At 34.8% G+C, this 19,249-nt stretch overlaps 1 protein-coding gene across 1 annotated transcript in view; it reads right to left on the bottom strand.

Annotated features, from left to right (window-relative positions):
- Nucleotides 1-596: 596 nt before the first annotated feature.
- TFPI (tissue factor pathway inhibitor) overlaps nucleotides 597-19,249 on the bottom strand; it is a 31,802-nt gene continuing 13,149 nt past the window's right edge. Inside the window, exons 5-8 of the mRNA XM_049773343.1 lie at nucleotides 17,765-17,941; nucleotides 16,202-16,294; nucleotides 1,943-2,122; nucleotides 597-709 (exon numbers count right to left, since the gene is read on the bottom strand). Coding sequence (XP_049629300.1) covers nucleotides 609-709; nucleotides 1,943-2,122; nucleotides 16,202-16,294; nucleotides 17,765-17,941 — 551 coding nt within the window. The 3' untranslated portion in view covers nucleotides 597-608. The remainder of the gene's footprint in view (nucleotides 710-1,942; nucleotides 2,123-16,201; nucleotides 16,295-17,764; nucleotides 17,942-19,249) is intronic.

Below are 19,249 nucleotides of genomic sequence, written 5' to 3'. Positions count from 1 at the left end.
CCCTCAAATGCTTGACCTTTAATAGTCACATTTCTTTCTTTGGCTTAACATAGAAGCTTTAACATGCTCATGATCAAAGCAAATAAGTGACAACACATTTTTTTTTTGTGTGTGGTTTTTGGGTCACACCCGGCAGTGCTCAGGGGTTATTTCTAGCTCCACGCTCAGAAATTGCTCCTGGCAGGCACAGAGGACCATATGGGGCGCCGGGATTAGAACCGATGACCTCCTGCATGAAAGGCAAACGCCTTACCTCCATGCTATCTCTCCGGCCCCGTGACAACACATTTTTAAATAATAAGTTCTAATGGAAATTTGATGTACTATGCCTAGTGCTAATATAATTTGTAGATAAATGGCAAACAGAAAGGTTAGAGAGAATAATTAATTTTATAATGGTGAGTTACAAAGGTACACTCTAGAATAAGCAATTTGATTAGATTCAAAATAGGTTGTGTTGAAATGTATTGATAGTAAGAAACAAACATTTGACAACAAGGAAGATTCATGAAAATATTCTTTATTATATATAGGAATACAAAATGTGGAAATTGTAGTGAGAAGTTTTATCAAGATACTTCATGAAATGATTATCTTTACATTAAATTTCATGTCTTTTTAATTAAATCTTTATATACTATTTTAATTGGTCTCTTCCTCGACCTTCTTTTGGTTTTAACTAAGCCTTTAACTTTTCTCTTGAAGAAACCTAAAAAACAGAAGAAAAACACATTTATGAATGATAAAGCCACAAAATAAAACATTTCACATATATTTTTACCTTTAATGCTTCAGCAACCAAAAATGTGATTAGTTTGTCATTATATTTCTAAGAAAATCCCTTGCATAAAGTTAGTAAAAGTGGATAAACATATTGATATTATTTATTTATTTATTTATTTTTGTTTTTGGTTTTAGGGCCACACCCGGTGATGCTCAGGGGTTACTCCTGGCTGTGCACTCAGAAGTCGCTCCTGGCTTGGAGGACCATATGGGATGCCGGGGGATCGAACCTTGGTCCGTACTAGGTTAGTGCTGGCAAAGCAGACACCTTACCTCTAGCGCCACCACTCCGGCCCCAATATTATTTATTTTCAATTAAAAATTTATTTTTATTTGTTAAAGAGTGGGCATGTAACTATAATATGATATGATTAAGGAATGATAGTTTCGGGGTTTTATTTTTGGGGTTGTTGGGCCACACAGACAATGCTCATGACTTTCTCTTGGCTCTGTGCTCATGGATATATCTAGGCAGGCTCAGGGGACCAAAAGGAATAAAAGGGATAGAAAATAGGTTGGTCATTTGCAAGGCAAGAGTTTTAAATATATACATATATATACATACATATATACATACATACATATGTATATATGTATGTATATATATGTAAAATAGTTTTTATTTATATAGTTTATTTTATAAGAATATTTATACTCAGAAAAATATACCAATATTTTATGCATTAGAAAAATACTTAGGGACTGGAGAGATAGCCCAGTGGTAGGGCATTTGCTTTGCATGCAGCCTACCCAGGACCGACCTGGGTTTGATTCCCAGCATCCCATATGGTCCCCCGAGTCTGCCAGGATCGATTTCTGAGTGCAGAGCCAGGAGCAACTCCTGAGTACTGCCAGGTGTAGCTCCTTCTTTTAAAAAATGCTTAAATATATTTTAATATAATCTTCAAGCAGGACAACTTTGTAATTATTATTTATGGTTAATTTGTTGAAAATTTATTTTTTTATGAAGACACACACCTTAAGAGAAAATGTAGTTAACAAATCCAGCGATAGTATCTAACTGAAATTATGATGGGACACATTAGTTAAATAATAAGGCTCTGTTTCTAATCAAAATGAACTTTTATAAACTGATGTAAAAAATTTATACATAAAACAATTATTATTTTAAACACAAAGAAGAGAATATCCTCTATACCTTTTTTACAACTTTGAATACATGCAGTTTTAGAAGTAAAATTGTTTTCATTCCCTCCACATCCACTGTATATAAATGGAAGACAATCTTTGGTGCTGATATCAAAGTAGAATCTACTTTCATTGGCTCGACACAGACCTCTGTCTGCTGGGGTCAGGCACCAGGAAGGCCCACGATATTCTGAGAACATCAAGAAAAACTGGTGAGTCATCACTGATGGTTAATCTGAGACCTTCACACTATTATTTATAGATAAATTGCAATAATCTAAATGTATAAAGTAGTATTTAGATTACCTTTTTAATTATAGAAAAAACTTATTATAAAATGTTTACTATACTGAGTTTTTTCTCCAGTATATAAAAATGTTGATACATTTAATAAAAAAAAAGTGCTAGGATCACACTTTATTAATACTTTATTATGCTTAGGTAGTTCATGTATCTAAACAACCACTATTCACCAATTAAACTTCAAAAACTTTATTAACAATCTACATTTTAATTTTTTTTATTAATTTTATGTCATTTATTCATCAATGATCAACTTTGAGGAAAAAGCCTGATGACAAAATATTGAACACTAAAACAGAAATTAAGAAAGAGTTTGGAATGATGCAAAACTGCAATTTAAAATACAAGAATTCAGGTTTCACAAATTCTAAGTTTTGGAACAGTCCAGAAGAAATGATTGACCTAGTGACCAAAATGTTCTCATAAATAGATGTATTAGTTCTTGATGAATTAGAGTTATTACAAAAAAGATTGCTAAAGCCAGTAAGTTAAAACATTTATGGTTTAAGAATGTGAATGGAATCAATACTTTCAAAAACTGAAAAAATTCATCTAAGATAATAACACAACATTCATTTTCACAAGCAAAGCACAGTGATGATTCTACCTAGTATTAGTTTTTAGGTCCTTTACCAGTTAGAGAAACAACGTAAATTTTCTGATAATGGTGCAATAGGATCCATCAAACAGATACAGGACTTGTTAAATATTCAAGATTCGTAGGAAACAAAACTTTGAAGAATCCAGTAGCTAAAGGAGGCAAAAAGGTAGTTCAGAAAGCAAGAAGCAAATGAATGGCAAATGAACCCAGATGAAAATGCTGTAAAAAGCAAAAATGACATGTGAGGAAGAATAAAAAAAGATTATTAAATTGATAAAAATATCAACCACACCTTGTCTTCTAGATAGGTAAAGATTAACTTGTCTTAATATAATGACTTACAAGAGAGAAATTCTGGAAATTCTGGAACATGACTGACAATATTATGGGAAAATGTATACAAAGAAACATTAGAAAGGTAATATTACAAGCCCAAATCAAAAAGTATTATCACAGCGAATATAGTTTTATTTTGTTGTTTGAGTCTATAAATAATGTTAAACGAAATGCCAAGGACTTTAAAACCAAAGCATAACTCAAAATTCTGTTGTCTAAATCATGTTACTTAATCCTAATTCAGAGTTAGCTAACTCCAAAAGTTAAAATCATTGTGGTGACAATATTTGCTTAACTTTTTAAATGCATCTAATGATAAAAACTGCCATTAAAACTGTTTATATAAAAGGAGTTTTATAATAGTCACAAAGGAGTTTATAATAGTTGAAAAATATGTTATAACTGAGACCTACTGTTTTGTAAGCTTTCCCATCATATCCCTTTGCTACCACTTTTTATCTCGATGAGCTTCCATACTCATCATCTATGTTTGAAAAGAGAATTATACCACAAATAATTACCCTGATCTGAAACTGGAAAAATCAACTTGTTTTTATTTATTCTCAACACCCAGAGTCTTCATAATTGAATGATAGGATAAAAAATCATTTGCACATCCATGTTCACAGCATCTTATATAGTAGATGTATTAATCCACAATAATTTTTTTGTTTTTTGTTTTTTAGGCCACACCCAGCGGTGCTCAGGGGTTACTCCTGGTTGTCTGCTCAGAAATAGCTCCTGGCAGGCACGGGGGACCAAATGGGACACCGGGTTTCGAACCAACCACCTTTGGTCCTGGATCGGCTGCTTGCAAGGCAAACGCCGCTGTGCTATCTCTCTGGGCCCAATCCACAATAATTTTAAGATACTATATGTGGAGGCACTTATAAGTTGCACTATTCTTGAGAAGTATTAGTTATTATTTTTAATAACAAATCTATGTAAAACTACATATTTTTATTTATTTATTTTTAAATTTATTTATTGGTTTTGGGGGCCACACCCGGTGACGCTCAGGGGTTACTCCTGGCTATGCACTCAGAAATCGCTCCTGGCTTTGGGGGACCATATGGGGTGCCAGGGGATCAAACGATGGTCTGTCCTAGGCTAGCACGTGCAAGGCAGACGCCTTACCGCTTAAGGCACCACTGCTCTGGCCCCAACTACTTATTTTTAGACAGAAAGTTTTCTGGTGTTCAATAGAAAACTCGTTCTCTCCTCAGCCTGTATAAAGTAACTCTATAATCTAATTAAGGTCATTTCAAGGAGAATATAAATAATCTGGTTTAGTACATTTGGTATTACATTTGATATTACATTTGGTATTCAGTTCTTAGGATTGAATATAGCAAGGGAAAAGAATCTGTCATTTGTTCAGAGCTTAGAACACCAGTTTAAAGTTAGAACCCCTGATGGATCACTTTAGGAAGATTCAAAGCTATGGCAGCTAGGTAGAAGAGAAGTTACAAAAGCTACTGTCTTTTTGTTATAGTCTTTCAAATCTATTCAGAAGCCAAGGAAAAATGGATCCTATAAGTAGTAACAGGACAACAGGAAGACAGGGGACTCTGAAAAAGAGCACAACTGACCTGCACAGATAGAGCTTCTTGACAGATGTCCCAGGCATTGGACTTCCTTTACCTTAAAGATGTTCTTTATGTGCAGAACAACTGCATCTTAAAATGGTTCTGAATCAAAACTATTTGGCATGCTGCTTTTGACACCAATGGAGCTGGTATGCAGATTTGAATTGTCCCTCTTACGAATTCTTGTTTCTACTCAATTCAATTCACTCAACACTGACTTCTAAAACATTGATGTTGTTTCACTTTATTTGCTTGATTTTAATATCTACTAACAAAAATGACTGACTTTCTATCCAGATCAATATTAGGTTTTACTTTAGAAAAAGATATTATGAATGCGAGTTAATTTTTAAAATTAATCACTAAAATATTTATGTATAGTAATATATGTAGTTTCCAGTTACTTATTTACTTTAGTAGTTTATTTAAACATTGGTTTATTTAGATTATTGGTTTATTTAAGCTACTGTAGTAGTTCCTTTAAATACTGGTCACAACAAGATTGATGCTAGTAAAGTTTTTTTCAGTTACAAAGTTGTTCACGATTAATTTTCAGTCATTCAATGTCCAATACTCATTCCTTCATCACAGAACTGGCATACATCACAAAGAACAAGAATAACCAGCCCTGGTATGGATGTGAAGAGAAAGGGACTCTCATTCACTCCTGGGGGTAATGTCAACTGGTCCACCCTTTTTGGAAAACAAGATGAATATTTCTCAAAAACTAGAAATTTAGTTTTCATATGATCCAGGAACACCACTCCAAAAAAATACACCCTAGCAGCCTAAAAGCATAACAGAAAAGCCCTATGGATTCCTATGTTCATTGCAACACTACTCACAATAACCAGAATCTGAAAACAATCCAAATGCTCAAGAACAGATGAGTGGCTACAGAAACTGTGGTATATTTAGACAATGGAATACTACACAACTGTTAAGAAAAATGAAGTCATGAAATTTGTATATATGGATGAATATGAAAAGTATTATTCTGAGTGAGGTCAGTCAGAGAGAGATAGATTCAAAATAACTGCATTTGGGGCTGGAGAGATAGCATGGAGGTAAGGCAAAATAACTGCACTTATTTCCAATTAAAATTTTAATAATGCAATAAATCATTATCATTTGAGGAGACTTTCTATACCCACTTCCTTTGGAACATGCACTAAACCTGATGTATAAACTAACCCATTAATCATTAGTGGCAATATTATCATGGGTTTCTTTAGCATAAATAACAAAATAAAGTATTAAAATAATGGTGATGGTTCTTTATAGTTCCAATATATTTTTATTTCTTGATGATCATCTAGCTAAACCTCCACAGGTGACAAAATTAAAATATTTTATATCATGTCATTAAATGTTTGGTTTTAAAAATACCACTACCATCAATAATAGCCTTACTCTACTCAAAGTCAAAGATACCTGATTATTAGGTACATACCATATAATATAACTAAGAATAATATTACAATGGTAGATCTGTAACATTATTAATCTATTTAGGATCTGTGATCTCTTTAAAAATTAATTCCAGATGGGACTAGATAGGTATATGGAGGATAAGATTCATGCCTTGCATGTAGCTATTTGGGTCCAATTCTCAGGAAATTGAACCTTTTGTATTACGTGAGCATGACTACTTTCGGTTAACATTTTTATTCTATATAACCATAAGCACTCACCTATTCAAAATCCAGACTTTGAAATCTACAATAAAAGAAATATAAAGGTTTTGAAGTAGATGCACCGAGTGATAAATGGCCTAGATTATAGTTAGTCACAAAATTTAAAATAGAAAAAAGACACTAACCTGACTTTTGTTAATTTTCCAAAGGGAGTTTAATAATTGACTGCTTTCTGTCTTGATCTTGCCATTTAATAACAAGTTGGTTATCTTCCATTTATAGGATCCATGAGAGGTTTTCAGAATTCAGGATCCACTTACTTTCTGCCAGGAACTGTCACAATTTAGTGATTGCTATACTGTAAAGTAGTGCTCTGAAGTCAGTTTTATTTGTAAGGTGGTTTATGTCACGTTTTTAAAAAAAATTATTAAGTGAATTTAGAATTTATATTCACCTTGAATCTTAATCTTGGTCTTTTTTCTCATCACGGAAACCATTTATTTTATATTAGATCTAATATAAAATTTTATATTTATTTTATATTAACATTCAATATAAAATTTATATTTATTTTTTATTTTATTTTAACTTCAATACAAAATTTATTTTACTTACTAAAACTCATTAGGTATTGAATCATTCTTCTTAATATGTTTCCTGAGCCTGCTAGGAACTATAGCAATATCTGATTGCAGAGCCAGAAGGGGCCCTAAAAACCAAAATAAAAAAGAGCAAAAATATAAAAGAAAAAAGGCTACAAAGAAAGCATGAAACTACAAATTAAGAAAAAATTGAGTAAAACATTAAATAATTTATTCTAAATTGTGTGAACATGGACAAATTTTTCATGTCATCCCTGAAATATTGAAAACTTTGTTAAAACTTTACCAAAATATATTATATATTCAGAGTTTGGAGGGGCTATACCCAGCTGTATTCAGGGCTTACTCTTGGTTTTGTGCTCTAGGCTCACTTCTGGGAGGTCATGGGGACCATAAGCCAGGCTAGGGATTGAACCATGTGCCTTACCTATGGTACTATCTCTCTGACCCAATTAAATTTATTTTTATTTAGCTCCTTGATAAACTTTTGAAAAATAATAAAGTTTTAATAAGCAGAGATTATAGAAATTATCAGAGGTAAAGGAAATCAGAAAATTCCTGGTTTATTTTGGATTCTTATTCATGGGACCACCCCATATCACCAAGTACTTGATCCCAGGTACTACTACTAAGTTGGTAAGATAAGACAGATACCAAGTGTATGACACCCCCGAAATGACATTACTACCACCACAGCAGAAAGCTAACAAACACAAAACAAACCAAAAAACATTTTAAATATTATTGCATTTACTATTATTATTCATTGGCATTGAATACTGGGCTCAGAATTTTACCTGTTATCACAATCTTCATAACATATAATATTTTGCTCTCCATATAGAATAAAGAACATGAGGTAGAGAAAGTCAGCATAACAAAATTGAAATTGAAACCTGTATTTTCTTGTCCATAAAGCCAATGCATTAACCACTGTTGAATATCATCTGACATCTAACTGGAAAAAAGTTAGTAAAACAAATAAATTATTGGATCAATCTGTCCCACCTTCTCCTCATATCTGATACCCAAATTCTATTTTTCTTTTTGGAAGAGCAGGATGAGCTGCACAGATGCTTTTCTTCCCTAGAGTTAGATGCATGGGAGTGTTTATCAAGTCTGAACAGGAGAAAATCTAATCAAAATAACTCATCAAATAAAGAAACTTCAAATAGCATGAGGAGTAAGCCTTATGAAGCCCAGCACTAATCAAAGTTCAAACTTTTAAAGACCAGAATGACTGGCTTGTCTTGTTTAGTGTGACCGGCTAAAAATAACAGATCAAAGTTTCAGGATTTGATACTTGGACTGATTAGTAACAATTCATTTTCGAGTATCATAAGTAATAAAAAAATTATAAACCCTCATTCCATTGTGTTTCCAAGGAACAAATATTTTTAATAAACGTATTTTGTAACAATCGTTCTCAAATTATTCCCCCAAAGATTGTCTTGCCTGCAAAAAGAGGAAGAAAGCTCAGAGAACTGTAAATAATATAAGTATTAGGTTTTAGAATCTATTCTTATTTCATTCCTATTTCCTTTCTTCTGACAGTCAATACCAAATTAATACTACAAGATGTATCATTCCTCTTTAGCAAAAGTTATGTGCGTGTAAGGGATCAAAAAGAAAGCTCAGTGGGCTGAGTGCCTCCTTTGCCTGCCGGAGCTCTGCCAGAAATTATCTAATTGTTAATTAGCTCTTCAAGAAATTATCTGAGCTATGCTGAGTGTGGCCCAAAGGCTGAAAATAAATAAAAGCCACGTGCTATAAAATTGGTATTATTATTTTTTTTTTTTTTGCAGTTTTTCTTTGTTATTAGTTTTTGTTGGGTTTTGGGCCACACTCATTGACTCTCAGGGGTTACCCCTGGCTATGCACTCAGAAATCACTCCTGGCTTGGGGGAGGGGGACCATAAGGGACATCTGGGGATAGAACCAAGGTCAGTCCTACGCTAGCACTTGCAAGGTGGTATCTTAAGTGCCACCGTTCTGGCCCCTACTTTGTCATATTATGTTCATAGATGATAGCATTTAGTTTATAGTTGTGTTATGATTAAAGCACATATGGCTTATTCTGGCTAATTTTCTTGTTCAGAAAAAGTAAAATAAACTTTATTGACAATTTGATTTACTAATTAGAAATCAGCAATGTTTTTCTAAAAGGTGTATGCAGATTCTTTAAGTTAGTAAAATACTGCCCTGGAGGAATCTTATGATGAAATCTCACCCCCCCAAAAAAGGAAAATATTTGTTAAAAACCAATCATGAATTAGAGATTTTTGTTGTTGGTGGTGGTGGTGGTTTTTGGTTTTGGGGCCACACCCAGTAATGCTCAGGTATTACTCCTGGCAATGCGTTCAGAAATTGCTCCTGCTTGAGGGGTCATATGGAATGCTGGGGATCTAACCAAGGTCTATCATGGGTCAGCTGCTTTCAAGGCAAACGCTCTACTGCTACTCTATCTCTCTGGCCCCTTTGGAAGAGGATTAATGAAAGTAAACAGTGGTCACTTAGGGTGAGTGTCTTTGCATGACAGCAGTCTTGGCGGGGATGAAATGTTTCTTACCAGTAGTGCTCTTACCAGAAATAAAGGCCAATGGAGACATACTTCAAATTATTTATGGAAAAATCAACTTCCAGAAAATCAGCAAATAAAGTACCAAATTTACATGGATTCACATGTGGACAAAATTTGAGTTATGAGGGAAGTCACAGAACTCATTATGAGAAACAGAAAACCTTTTGGAATTCTAGATATGGGTTGATGAAGCTGGTTTTTCTCAAGTTGTCAACAGTGTTGATGATGCAAGTGAAAATGCAACTCTTTAGCTGATGACGGTATTTTCTTTCCAGTTAATTCCCCCAATTGTGATGTTCCTGTCTAAATAATAATATCTCAAACAGATGGCCAACTGGGTGTTAACATTCTATTGCCAATCCATAAGTTGACTTGAGAATGATGAGGTTAGTTCTTCATTGTTAGGCAATTTGTGAACATAGCACTTAGCTCAGAAAGTCAATAGTAAACAATCATATATTGATTTTCTGATTTAATTTTTTCAGACCTATATAAAATATGACCAAGCCTAGTTATCATATTTTAAATGTAATCAGGAGAAAGAGTTTCACTAATCCAAATGGTAACCACCTATTTTGTTTTTATCTTGGAGACTGTTAGGAACAATTTGTATCTATGTAAAATAGGTATGTTTTCTTTTTCCTGTCAAAAAGTATGTGCCAGGTTGGGTTGCAGCAATATATTTTGGAAATCTAACTGATGTATCTTTTGAGGAGGGAGGGTTTGGGCAATACCTGGCAATGCTTAGGAGTTACTCCTGGCTCTGCACTCAGAAATTGCTCCTGCCTGGCTCAGAAAACCATATGGGATACCAGGATTCAAATCTAGGTAGATTACTGGATTAGCTGCATGCAAGGCAAACGCCCTACCCACTGTGCTATTGCTCCAGCCCCAAGTTGATATACCCTAAAGGCACATATTAAGAGAAGTTTAGAGTGAAAGGGGTCCTGGGAACACTCAAGTGATAAAGGTGAAAAACAGCACTAAATACTAGGCACTATCCTAGGTGAGGAATATATACTGATTAATTTCACCTCACAATCAAGGCCAAATGGTAATATATATTCTATTCTTACCATCCTCTTTTTATAGTGGAAAAATATACTGAAGATAGAATTTGAGCCCATGGTTTCAGTTTCAGAATCTATTGATGTTACTACATTACAACATTGTTATATTTGTATATCCATAATGCATAGTATACTGCATTGCATTGGTGAATTGTTAAATGAATGTCAATAGAACCAACAGTTGCAGTCTTTCATCATGAGGATTTTGACAAAATTGCACACATGAAGGAAGTTGTAGGTTAATTCTTCTCATACTTAGAGTGAAAACAAACTATTATTGTCACTGCATGAGTATCTTCATAATTCTACCAAGCTCAAATAGCATACTCTCAGGATGCAAGGGGCTATACTTATAAAATATTTTATGCAATTCTCTCTTAGGAAGAATAAAACTTGATCTTTGAGATCAACTCAGTAGCTTTTTAATATTAAAATATGAAAATGAAAGAAGATTAAGCTTTGTGCTTAGAAAGCATCAAAGCTATTCTAATATTTTAAAATTATGATAGTAAGAACAATTTAAAGTTATCAAAACATTTGCTAGCAACATGAAAAAAAACTTCAAATTTATTTTTAATGTCAGTAAATAAAATGTTAAGTGTATCTTTCCAAATATTTTATAATAAATTACAATGTGTAACTATTGTGAATATTCAAGTATTCTACCTAAAGATTACTATTTAATGGAAAAATAAGAAATACTACTGTATTTGTGGGCTTGTTCTGGCTATGATATTAACACCAAATCTTATAGGAGCTTTTCTAAAGAATCATATGCCTACAGAGAATATTTCACATTGTTAAGATCTAAAAGGCTTTTATGTAAACAAAGTTGCATTTTTAAAATTATAACAAAGAGAATTATTATAATGACAATGATTCTGTTAAAGGTAATTATTTTTAGCTGAAATAATGAGAGTGGTTAGAGAAGTGCAAAGGCTTTTTTGGAAGTAGGGACTCAGAAGTCCCACTTGACTGTAGGAAGACACAGCTTCCTGTTTGTTTGTTTTTTTGCCACTTGCTTGGAATGAAAAGGGATCAGCTAAAAGTCCGATAGCGCAGAACAGCTGTACTCCCATATGCTGTATGTTGGAAAAGGAAGAGAGAATGCAGTCAGGTCTTAAGATAATATGGGCAGAATTTCATTGCTATCCTTGAGGTATTATATTACCATTCCTATGTAACTGATGGGAGTCATTGCAGCATTATTCAGGTTTTAAATTACAAACATTAAGAACTATGACAAAAGGAAAAAACTGAAAGGACTGGAGAGATAGAATATGAAAGGTGCTATGTTTGCAAACAGCCAATCCAGATCTAATTCCCAGTATTATATAGAATCACCTGAGCACAGAGCAAGGAGTAAGCCCTGAGCATTGCCAGGTGTGGACCAAATAGCAAAAAAATAAGAATATAATACAGTCTTAGAATAAATGGAAAGGGATTATATTGGGTAGTGGAATTGAAATTTTTGAAGCAAATGTACACAATTATAAAGATAATTTCTAGACAAATAAAAGATAAAAATATTTTTCTGAATTTTAGTATTCAATGACTTTAAGAGACTTGTCCCTTACATTTATATTTAAAATAAAAATCAGCTCAGTATCATTTTGTCTTCTTTTATCCATATGTATAGTGTACATGCATCACATCCAAACATGGCAGTCATGATTACCATTTCAGTGAGACTTACGTTTTCCTGACAGGAAGATCCTGGGGTCTGAGTAGAGGCAGACAAGAGGTAGTTAAATAACAGGGCTGGTACTGTGCTTATAGAAGCTTCAGTGTGGACAAAGGCTCCAGGCTAGTCTTGGAGTTTCACCCTGTGTGCTTGTAATCCACTACCTTCAATATTGTTTTATTTTCCTTCTTTTGGGGGGTATATTACTGGCAGTTCTGTGACTGGGCATTTCTATTCTATATGCTGGCTAGACACTTCTTGAATGCTACTTGGGTGACCAAGGATCAAATCTAAGTAGCTGCATGCAACTTAATGCCTGTATTAACTCTCCAGCCCCAATATTGTTTTCCTTTAAATTCATTTTGTCAATGTTTACTCCTTCTGGAGATAATAAATTACTGTTAAAATCCATCATATAATCCACATATCCATTTAATATTCTACTTTTCATATAAACATTTAAATATATTTAAAACTCACTATGTCACAATTTGTATTTCTGTTTTGACAGTGTGCTGTACTCTTCAGAAAACCTCAAGGCAAAACCAACTCCAGACCTTCATTTGCAAATTTTAATAAATTATAATCTAAGAACTCAATTTGAATAAACAACAGAGAAAAACATATTGAAACATTAAAGACTTATTTTGTTCATTTAATTTATTTGCAGAAATAGCGTATTACATGTAACTTTAAGTTCTAGCGAGTTTGTTACTCCAGTCTTTTACATATTTTAAAGCAATGAAATTTAGTATTCTTTCAACATAGGACATGTCATCAGAGAAGAAAATATCATTGAAACACACACAGCTGGAAGGACACAAAGAAACAGTGTGATGAAATTAATTTTGCATATTAAAAATTATAACTACAAAGATACTTTCTAACATTATCATTAATAATAAATATTAAAAAAAATAAACTGCCATCACCCAGGCTTGAGTTCTCTGCTCTTTTAAAGAATTGAAGGGAGTATCAGATTGTGAATACTTTATTCTCCAATTCTGACTAAAATTTTAGAGCATCTCAAATGCTATAAGAAAACTGCTCGTGGGTCCGGAGAGATAGCACAGCGGCGTTTGCCTTGCAAGCAGCCGATCCAGGACCAAAGGTGGTTGGTTTGAATCCCGGTGTCCCATATGGTCCTGCGTGCCTGCCAGGAGCTATTTCTGAGCAGACAGCCAGGAGTAACCCCTGAGCAACGCCGGGTGTGGCCAAAGAAAACAAAAAACAAACAAAAAAATACTGCTCTTAAATCTATTTGGGAAATTTAAAATCCGTGTATGCCTTTTTGAAGTTTTCACATTTAAAAATAAACATTTTTCCAGAAACATAATCATATTTAATTTCATACATTTTTCCTTAGACTGGGTTGAGGAATTAAGGAGAGACAGGTAGGCGGAGAGACTAAAATGGAAGATCTGAGTATGGGGCATAACTAGAACTCAATTCTCTTTTGCATGATATTTCATGGACAGCAATGTTCCCTCTAATTTGTTCCTTGACACTTTCTAGTCCTTCTAGAACTGTTTTTCTAGTTGTTCTGAATTCTTTTTTTTTTTTTTTTGGTTTTTGGGCCACACCCGGCGTTGCTCAGGGGTTACTCCTGGCTATCTGCTCAGAAATAGCTCCTGGCAGGCACGGGGGACCACATGGGACACTGGGATTCGAACCAACCACCTTTCGTCCTGGATCGGCTGCTTGCAAGGCAAATGCCGCTGTGCCATCTCTCCAGGCCCAGTTGTTCTGAATTCTTAGTGGCATTTGAGGTTGACGTATGTCCCATAGACATCATCAGATCAGTGTGGCACTAACCTGAGCATTCACATCACTATTTTGGATAAGCCATCTGAATATTTGCAGTGCTTTATATCCATTCTTGCAGAAGTTTAATTTTCATTCTGTTCTCTCGGTCTCTATCTCAACTCATGCCAAGTTTATATCGAATCCTTTTATATATATTTTCATTGGAAAATTCTATTTTGTGTAGGGGGCACGGGGCACACCTGAAAGTGCTCATGGCTGACTCTGTCTCTATTCTCAAGCAATACTCCTGGCTGGTCTCAGGGGATCATATAAGGTGCAAGGTGTTTAAGCCTGGGAAGACAAGACATGGGGCTTACCTACTCTACTAACTCTCTGGCTCCCAGATGACAAATTTTGAATAAGCTTATAATATCTTTTTGTATCTAGATAGACTCTTACATTCTTCCTCTCAACTTTCAGTTTTTTCAAGTTTTTTTTTTAATTTTTATTTTGATCATAGTGGTTTACATAGTGTTGACAATAATATTTTAGGTACATATTTACATAGAATCAGGGGGGATTCCCATCACCAAATTGTCCTCCCTACACCTCCGTTTCTGTCCTACCTCCCATTTCCTCTTCCCTCACCCCAGGGCGGCTAGAATATGTGGTCCCCTCTGTATCTAACCCACAACTTAGTAGTCTTGTACCTGTTTGGTCTTGATGCCTCCCTTAGTTCCCCCTCTAACTGGAGGCAGGACTAGCTAGTTCAAGTTGCGTGGTTTTGTTTGAAAAAGAGAAAAGTAATAAACTGGGGTAAGGGTCTAATACACCGAAACTGGGCGGAATCCTTAACTGCCCAGCTATTTGTGGGTTTGGGTTAGGTTTTCTAACATTTTTATATTTATTTATTTTCCCAGCTTTACATTTTGGGGGACATATTTTCTGTATGTTTCTTTAAACTTGATCTTTAGATGTCCAAATTAAATTCCTTTCAATGTGTAAAGTAGAAAGCCTGTCTTGAATACAAGTGGTGGTGGTGGTGGTGGGGTGAGAAAGAAAGGAGATGGGAGTATTGATGATGGGAAGATTGCACTGGTGAATGTGGAAGTGTTTTCTTTTTATGACTAAAACCCAACTACAATCTTGTTTGTAATCACGGTATTTAATAAAGATATGATTTAAAAAATTCCTTTCAATGGTATCTCCTTTGGACATAGAATTTGACAAATTCCTTTTTTTTTATTTTGGTCCACACCCAGTGACTGTCAGGAGTTACTCCTGGCTATATGCTTAGAAATTGCTCCTGGCTTGGGGAATCAAATGGGACACCGGGGGATCAAACCATGGTCCGTCCTAGGCTAGCGTGCTCAAGGCAGACGCCTTACCGCTTACACCACTGCGCCGGCCGTGACAAATTCCTATATTATCCACAAAAATTATCTATAAAAATTCCCAAGCTACTCTTAAATTATCCATAGAAATTTTTTAATATTCAATATTCTAAATTATCCATTTAGATAATGGATACTTGTTGCAATATCATGCTCAGTTTAAAAGTATTAAGAAGTGCCTTTGACACACTACTGCTCTTAATCTCATTTACCATCAAATTTTTAGTTTATAATTTTATAAAATAAATTTGTCAATATTGTAAAAAATCTACTTCAAAGCACACTTTTTTTTTTGGCTTTTGAGCCACACCCGGTGACGCTCAAGGGTTACTCCTGGCTATGAGCTCAGAAATCACACCTGGCTTGGGGGACCATATGGGACGCGGGGGGGGGGGGGTCGAACCTAGGTTCGTCCTACGCTAGCGCAGGCAAGGCAGGCACCTTACCTCTAGCGTCACCACGCCAGCCCCCAAAGCACACTTTTAATTAGATCAATACAATACAATTTATACAATTCTCACTTTGGGAAAATTAGTATTTCTTGCTTTGGGGGAATAAATACAATTTTCTGTTTCGGTAAAACATTATTGTTTTGAATCTAAGTTTTCAACACACCCATTATTAGATGACAAAAATGGTATAGCTTTAAAACTTTTAAAACTCTAATATTCAACTTTTTTATGATATTTTTCTGACAACAATTAAAAACAACAAAAAGATTCTTACCCAAAACTCTGGAAACTTTGGTAGGCTTGGGAACCAAGGCGTTATTCTCTGTGCAGGAATAGTTCTGCTGCTCCTCAGCAGGGAAACTACTCACTGGAAAAAGCCAGTTAATTAAAATATGTGAGATTGTTATGCATCCATATTGTAGACATAATGCAAAGCACAGGAGAATTTGAGAAATAAACATAAAGGTTTTATCAAGTATCCTATGTTAAGTAAATGATGGGTTTATGAAATATGTACACAAAGGTTTGTATAAATGAATGCATATATAACTGTTAATATTTTACTTACTCCTTTAATAAACCTTAGGTCAGATGAAATTCAGGTGACAGCTCCATAGAACTATTTCTTTTCAAATTGTTATCATATTCACATTGTTATAATAAAACCAAAGGATTCTAGCCTGTGCTTAAATTATACCATAGGCTTCTTAAGATGGAAAACTAAATACCATATCTTAAATTTTAAAAATCATATATGGGGGGCCGGAGAGATAGCACAGTGGTGTTTGCCTTGCAAGCAGCCGATCCAGGACCTAACATGATTGGTTCGAATCTCGGTGTCCCATATGGTCCCCCGTGCCTGCCAGGAGCTATTTCTGAGCAGATAGCCAGGAGTAACGTCTGAGCACTGCCGGGTGTGACCCAAAAACCAAAAAATAAATAAAAAAATAAAAATCATATATGGGTCTGAGAAATAACACAGTGGGTAGAACATTTGTCTTGCAAGTGGCTGACCTGGTTTTGATTCCTAGCATCCTATATAGTTTCCCAAACACCTCCAGGGTAATTTTTGGATGTGCAGAGTAGTAGTAACCCCTCAGCATGCTGGGTGTGGCTTAAATTTCCCCACAATGTCACATCTATGGAATTGATTACAATATACCAAGATTTAAAAAAAATTTTTGTAGGACCTGGAGCAATAGCACAGTGGGTGGGACAATTTGTTGGTTTTCCACATGGCAGATGTGGGTTGGATTCCTGAGTGCAGAGCCAGGAGTAACTCCTGAGCATCGCCCGGTATAGTTCAAAACAAACAAAATTATTGTGAGGTTTTATTTATTTGTTTGTTTGGTATTTGGGCCACATCCAGTGCTGGTCATGGCTCTGTGCTCAGGAATCACCCCTGGTTGGCTCAGTGTACCATATAGGATAGTGGAGATTTGATCCTACATGGGCCATGTGGAAGGCAAACACTTTACTCACTGTACTTTTGCTTTGGCCACGGTTTTATTTTATTATTTATTTATTTATTTATTTATTTTGAAGGGGTTCTCTCAGTGGTCCTCAGAACTTACTCTTGGCTCTGCATTCAGGAATCATACCTGGAAGGGCTCAGAGGACTATATGGATGCCCAGGATAGAATCCAGGTTTGGAAACAAGTGCCCTATCCACTTCAGTCCAATTTTATTTTTTACCATAGCAACTATAATAATTAGACTTATTGAAAATAAACATATTTTCATTTGTATCATCAAAACAAGGTCCACATACTGTTGCATTTCTTCTAAGAGACACTTTTAAATTAATAAAGTAAAATCAAATGAAAAATAAACGTACATGAATCCTCACAGGTATTCTTGCAGTCTTCCTTTGTTTTAAAGTTGTTGAGATTCCCAAGGCACCCACCATACACAAACTTTTCACAATGTTTTGTTTGATGGTTATAAAAGTATCTAGGAATAAAGCCACGACAGAGTCCAGCATCTTCACCCAAAAAGCAGAAATCTGGCTTTCCTAAAAAAATGGTAAAAAAAATTTTCCAAAACAGTATTATCTCTGGATAATTAATAATATTAAACTAGGGCTGAACTTTTGGAAACAATATTGAAATACTTCAAAAGGCTAGAAATTGAGCTTCCGTAAGACCCAGCAATATCATTCCTAGAAGTACTTCCTAGGAGCTCTAAAATACAATGCAGAAAAGCCCTCTGCATTCCTATGTTCATTGCAGCACTATTCACAAAAGCCAGAATCTGGAAAGAACCAAAGTGCCAGAGATCATATGAAAGGATAAAAATATTGTGGTCCAGCTACACAGCTGTTAGGAAAAATAAAATCAAGAAATTTGCTTTAACATGGAGAGTATTATGCTGAGTAAAATGAGTCAGAAATAGAGGGATAGTAGAATATTGTATTAATTTGTAGGATATATATATAAAAAAAAGAGCTACTATTTAATAATATTTAAAGACAATTAAACAAAAAAAGACAATAGAGATGAGGACCAGGAGGACCACACCATGGTAGGAAGCTTACCAAAACTGGCAGGGCAGTGCAGTAAGGGCAAAGAAAGGACATTAAGGCTATGATAGTTAGAAAAAGCTGGATACTGAGATGAGATAAAGTGAGATGCATGATACTCCTTTGATAACAACATTGCATATCAATGTATAAAAAAAGAAAAAAAAAGTAAATAGGGGCCAGAGCAATAGCATAGTAGATAGGGAGGAATTTTGGTTGCATGAGAGTTCAATTCCCAGTATCCCATATGTCCCCCTCCCCAGCTTTGATTTCTGAAAGCAGAGCCGGGAGTAACCCCTGAGCATCACTGTGTGTGGTACCAAAACAAAATGAAACAAAACAAAAAGAGAAATAAAAAGAAAATAAATAAATAATATAAATGAATGAGGACTAGAGAGTTAATACAGTGGGAAGAGTGCAGCATGCAACAAAAGCAGGGTTTAATCGTGATCCCTGTTATTCTATATGCACCCCCACCAAACCTTCTACAGCCCATTAGGACTGATCCCTGAGTACAGAGCCAGAAATAAGCCCTAAGCACTGGACATAAGGTATGGCCCCAAGATAATAAATAAAATTAAATGTACAAATAAATAAATTTAAATTATATAAGGAATAAAAATGTTAGAGATAAGTTACATAAATATAAATTCATCCACAGCTATACACTACTGAAATTTTCTAATATCTTCTATGATGTTTAGGATAAGAAGTAACTATTGTCAGGGGCAGGCAAGGTGGCGCTAGAGGTAAGGTGTCTAGACGCCTTGCAAGCACTAGCCAAGGATGGACCAAGGTCCG

The sequence above is a fragment of the Suncus etruscus genome, chromosome 5 (genome assembly GCF_024139225.1).
Source record: "Suncus etruscus isolate mSunEtr1 chromosome 5, mSunEtr1.pri.cur, whole genome shotgun sequence".
Classification (NCBI taxonomy): Eukaryota; Metazoa; Chordata; class Mammalia; order Eulipotyphla; family Soricidae; genus Suncus; species Suncus etruscus.
The sequence above is the reverse complement of the archived record's forward strand: the minus strand, read 5'-3'. Positions and strand labels throughout refer to the sequence as shown.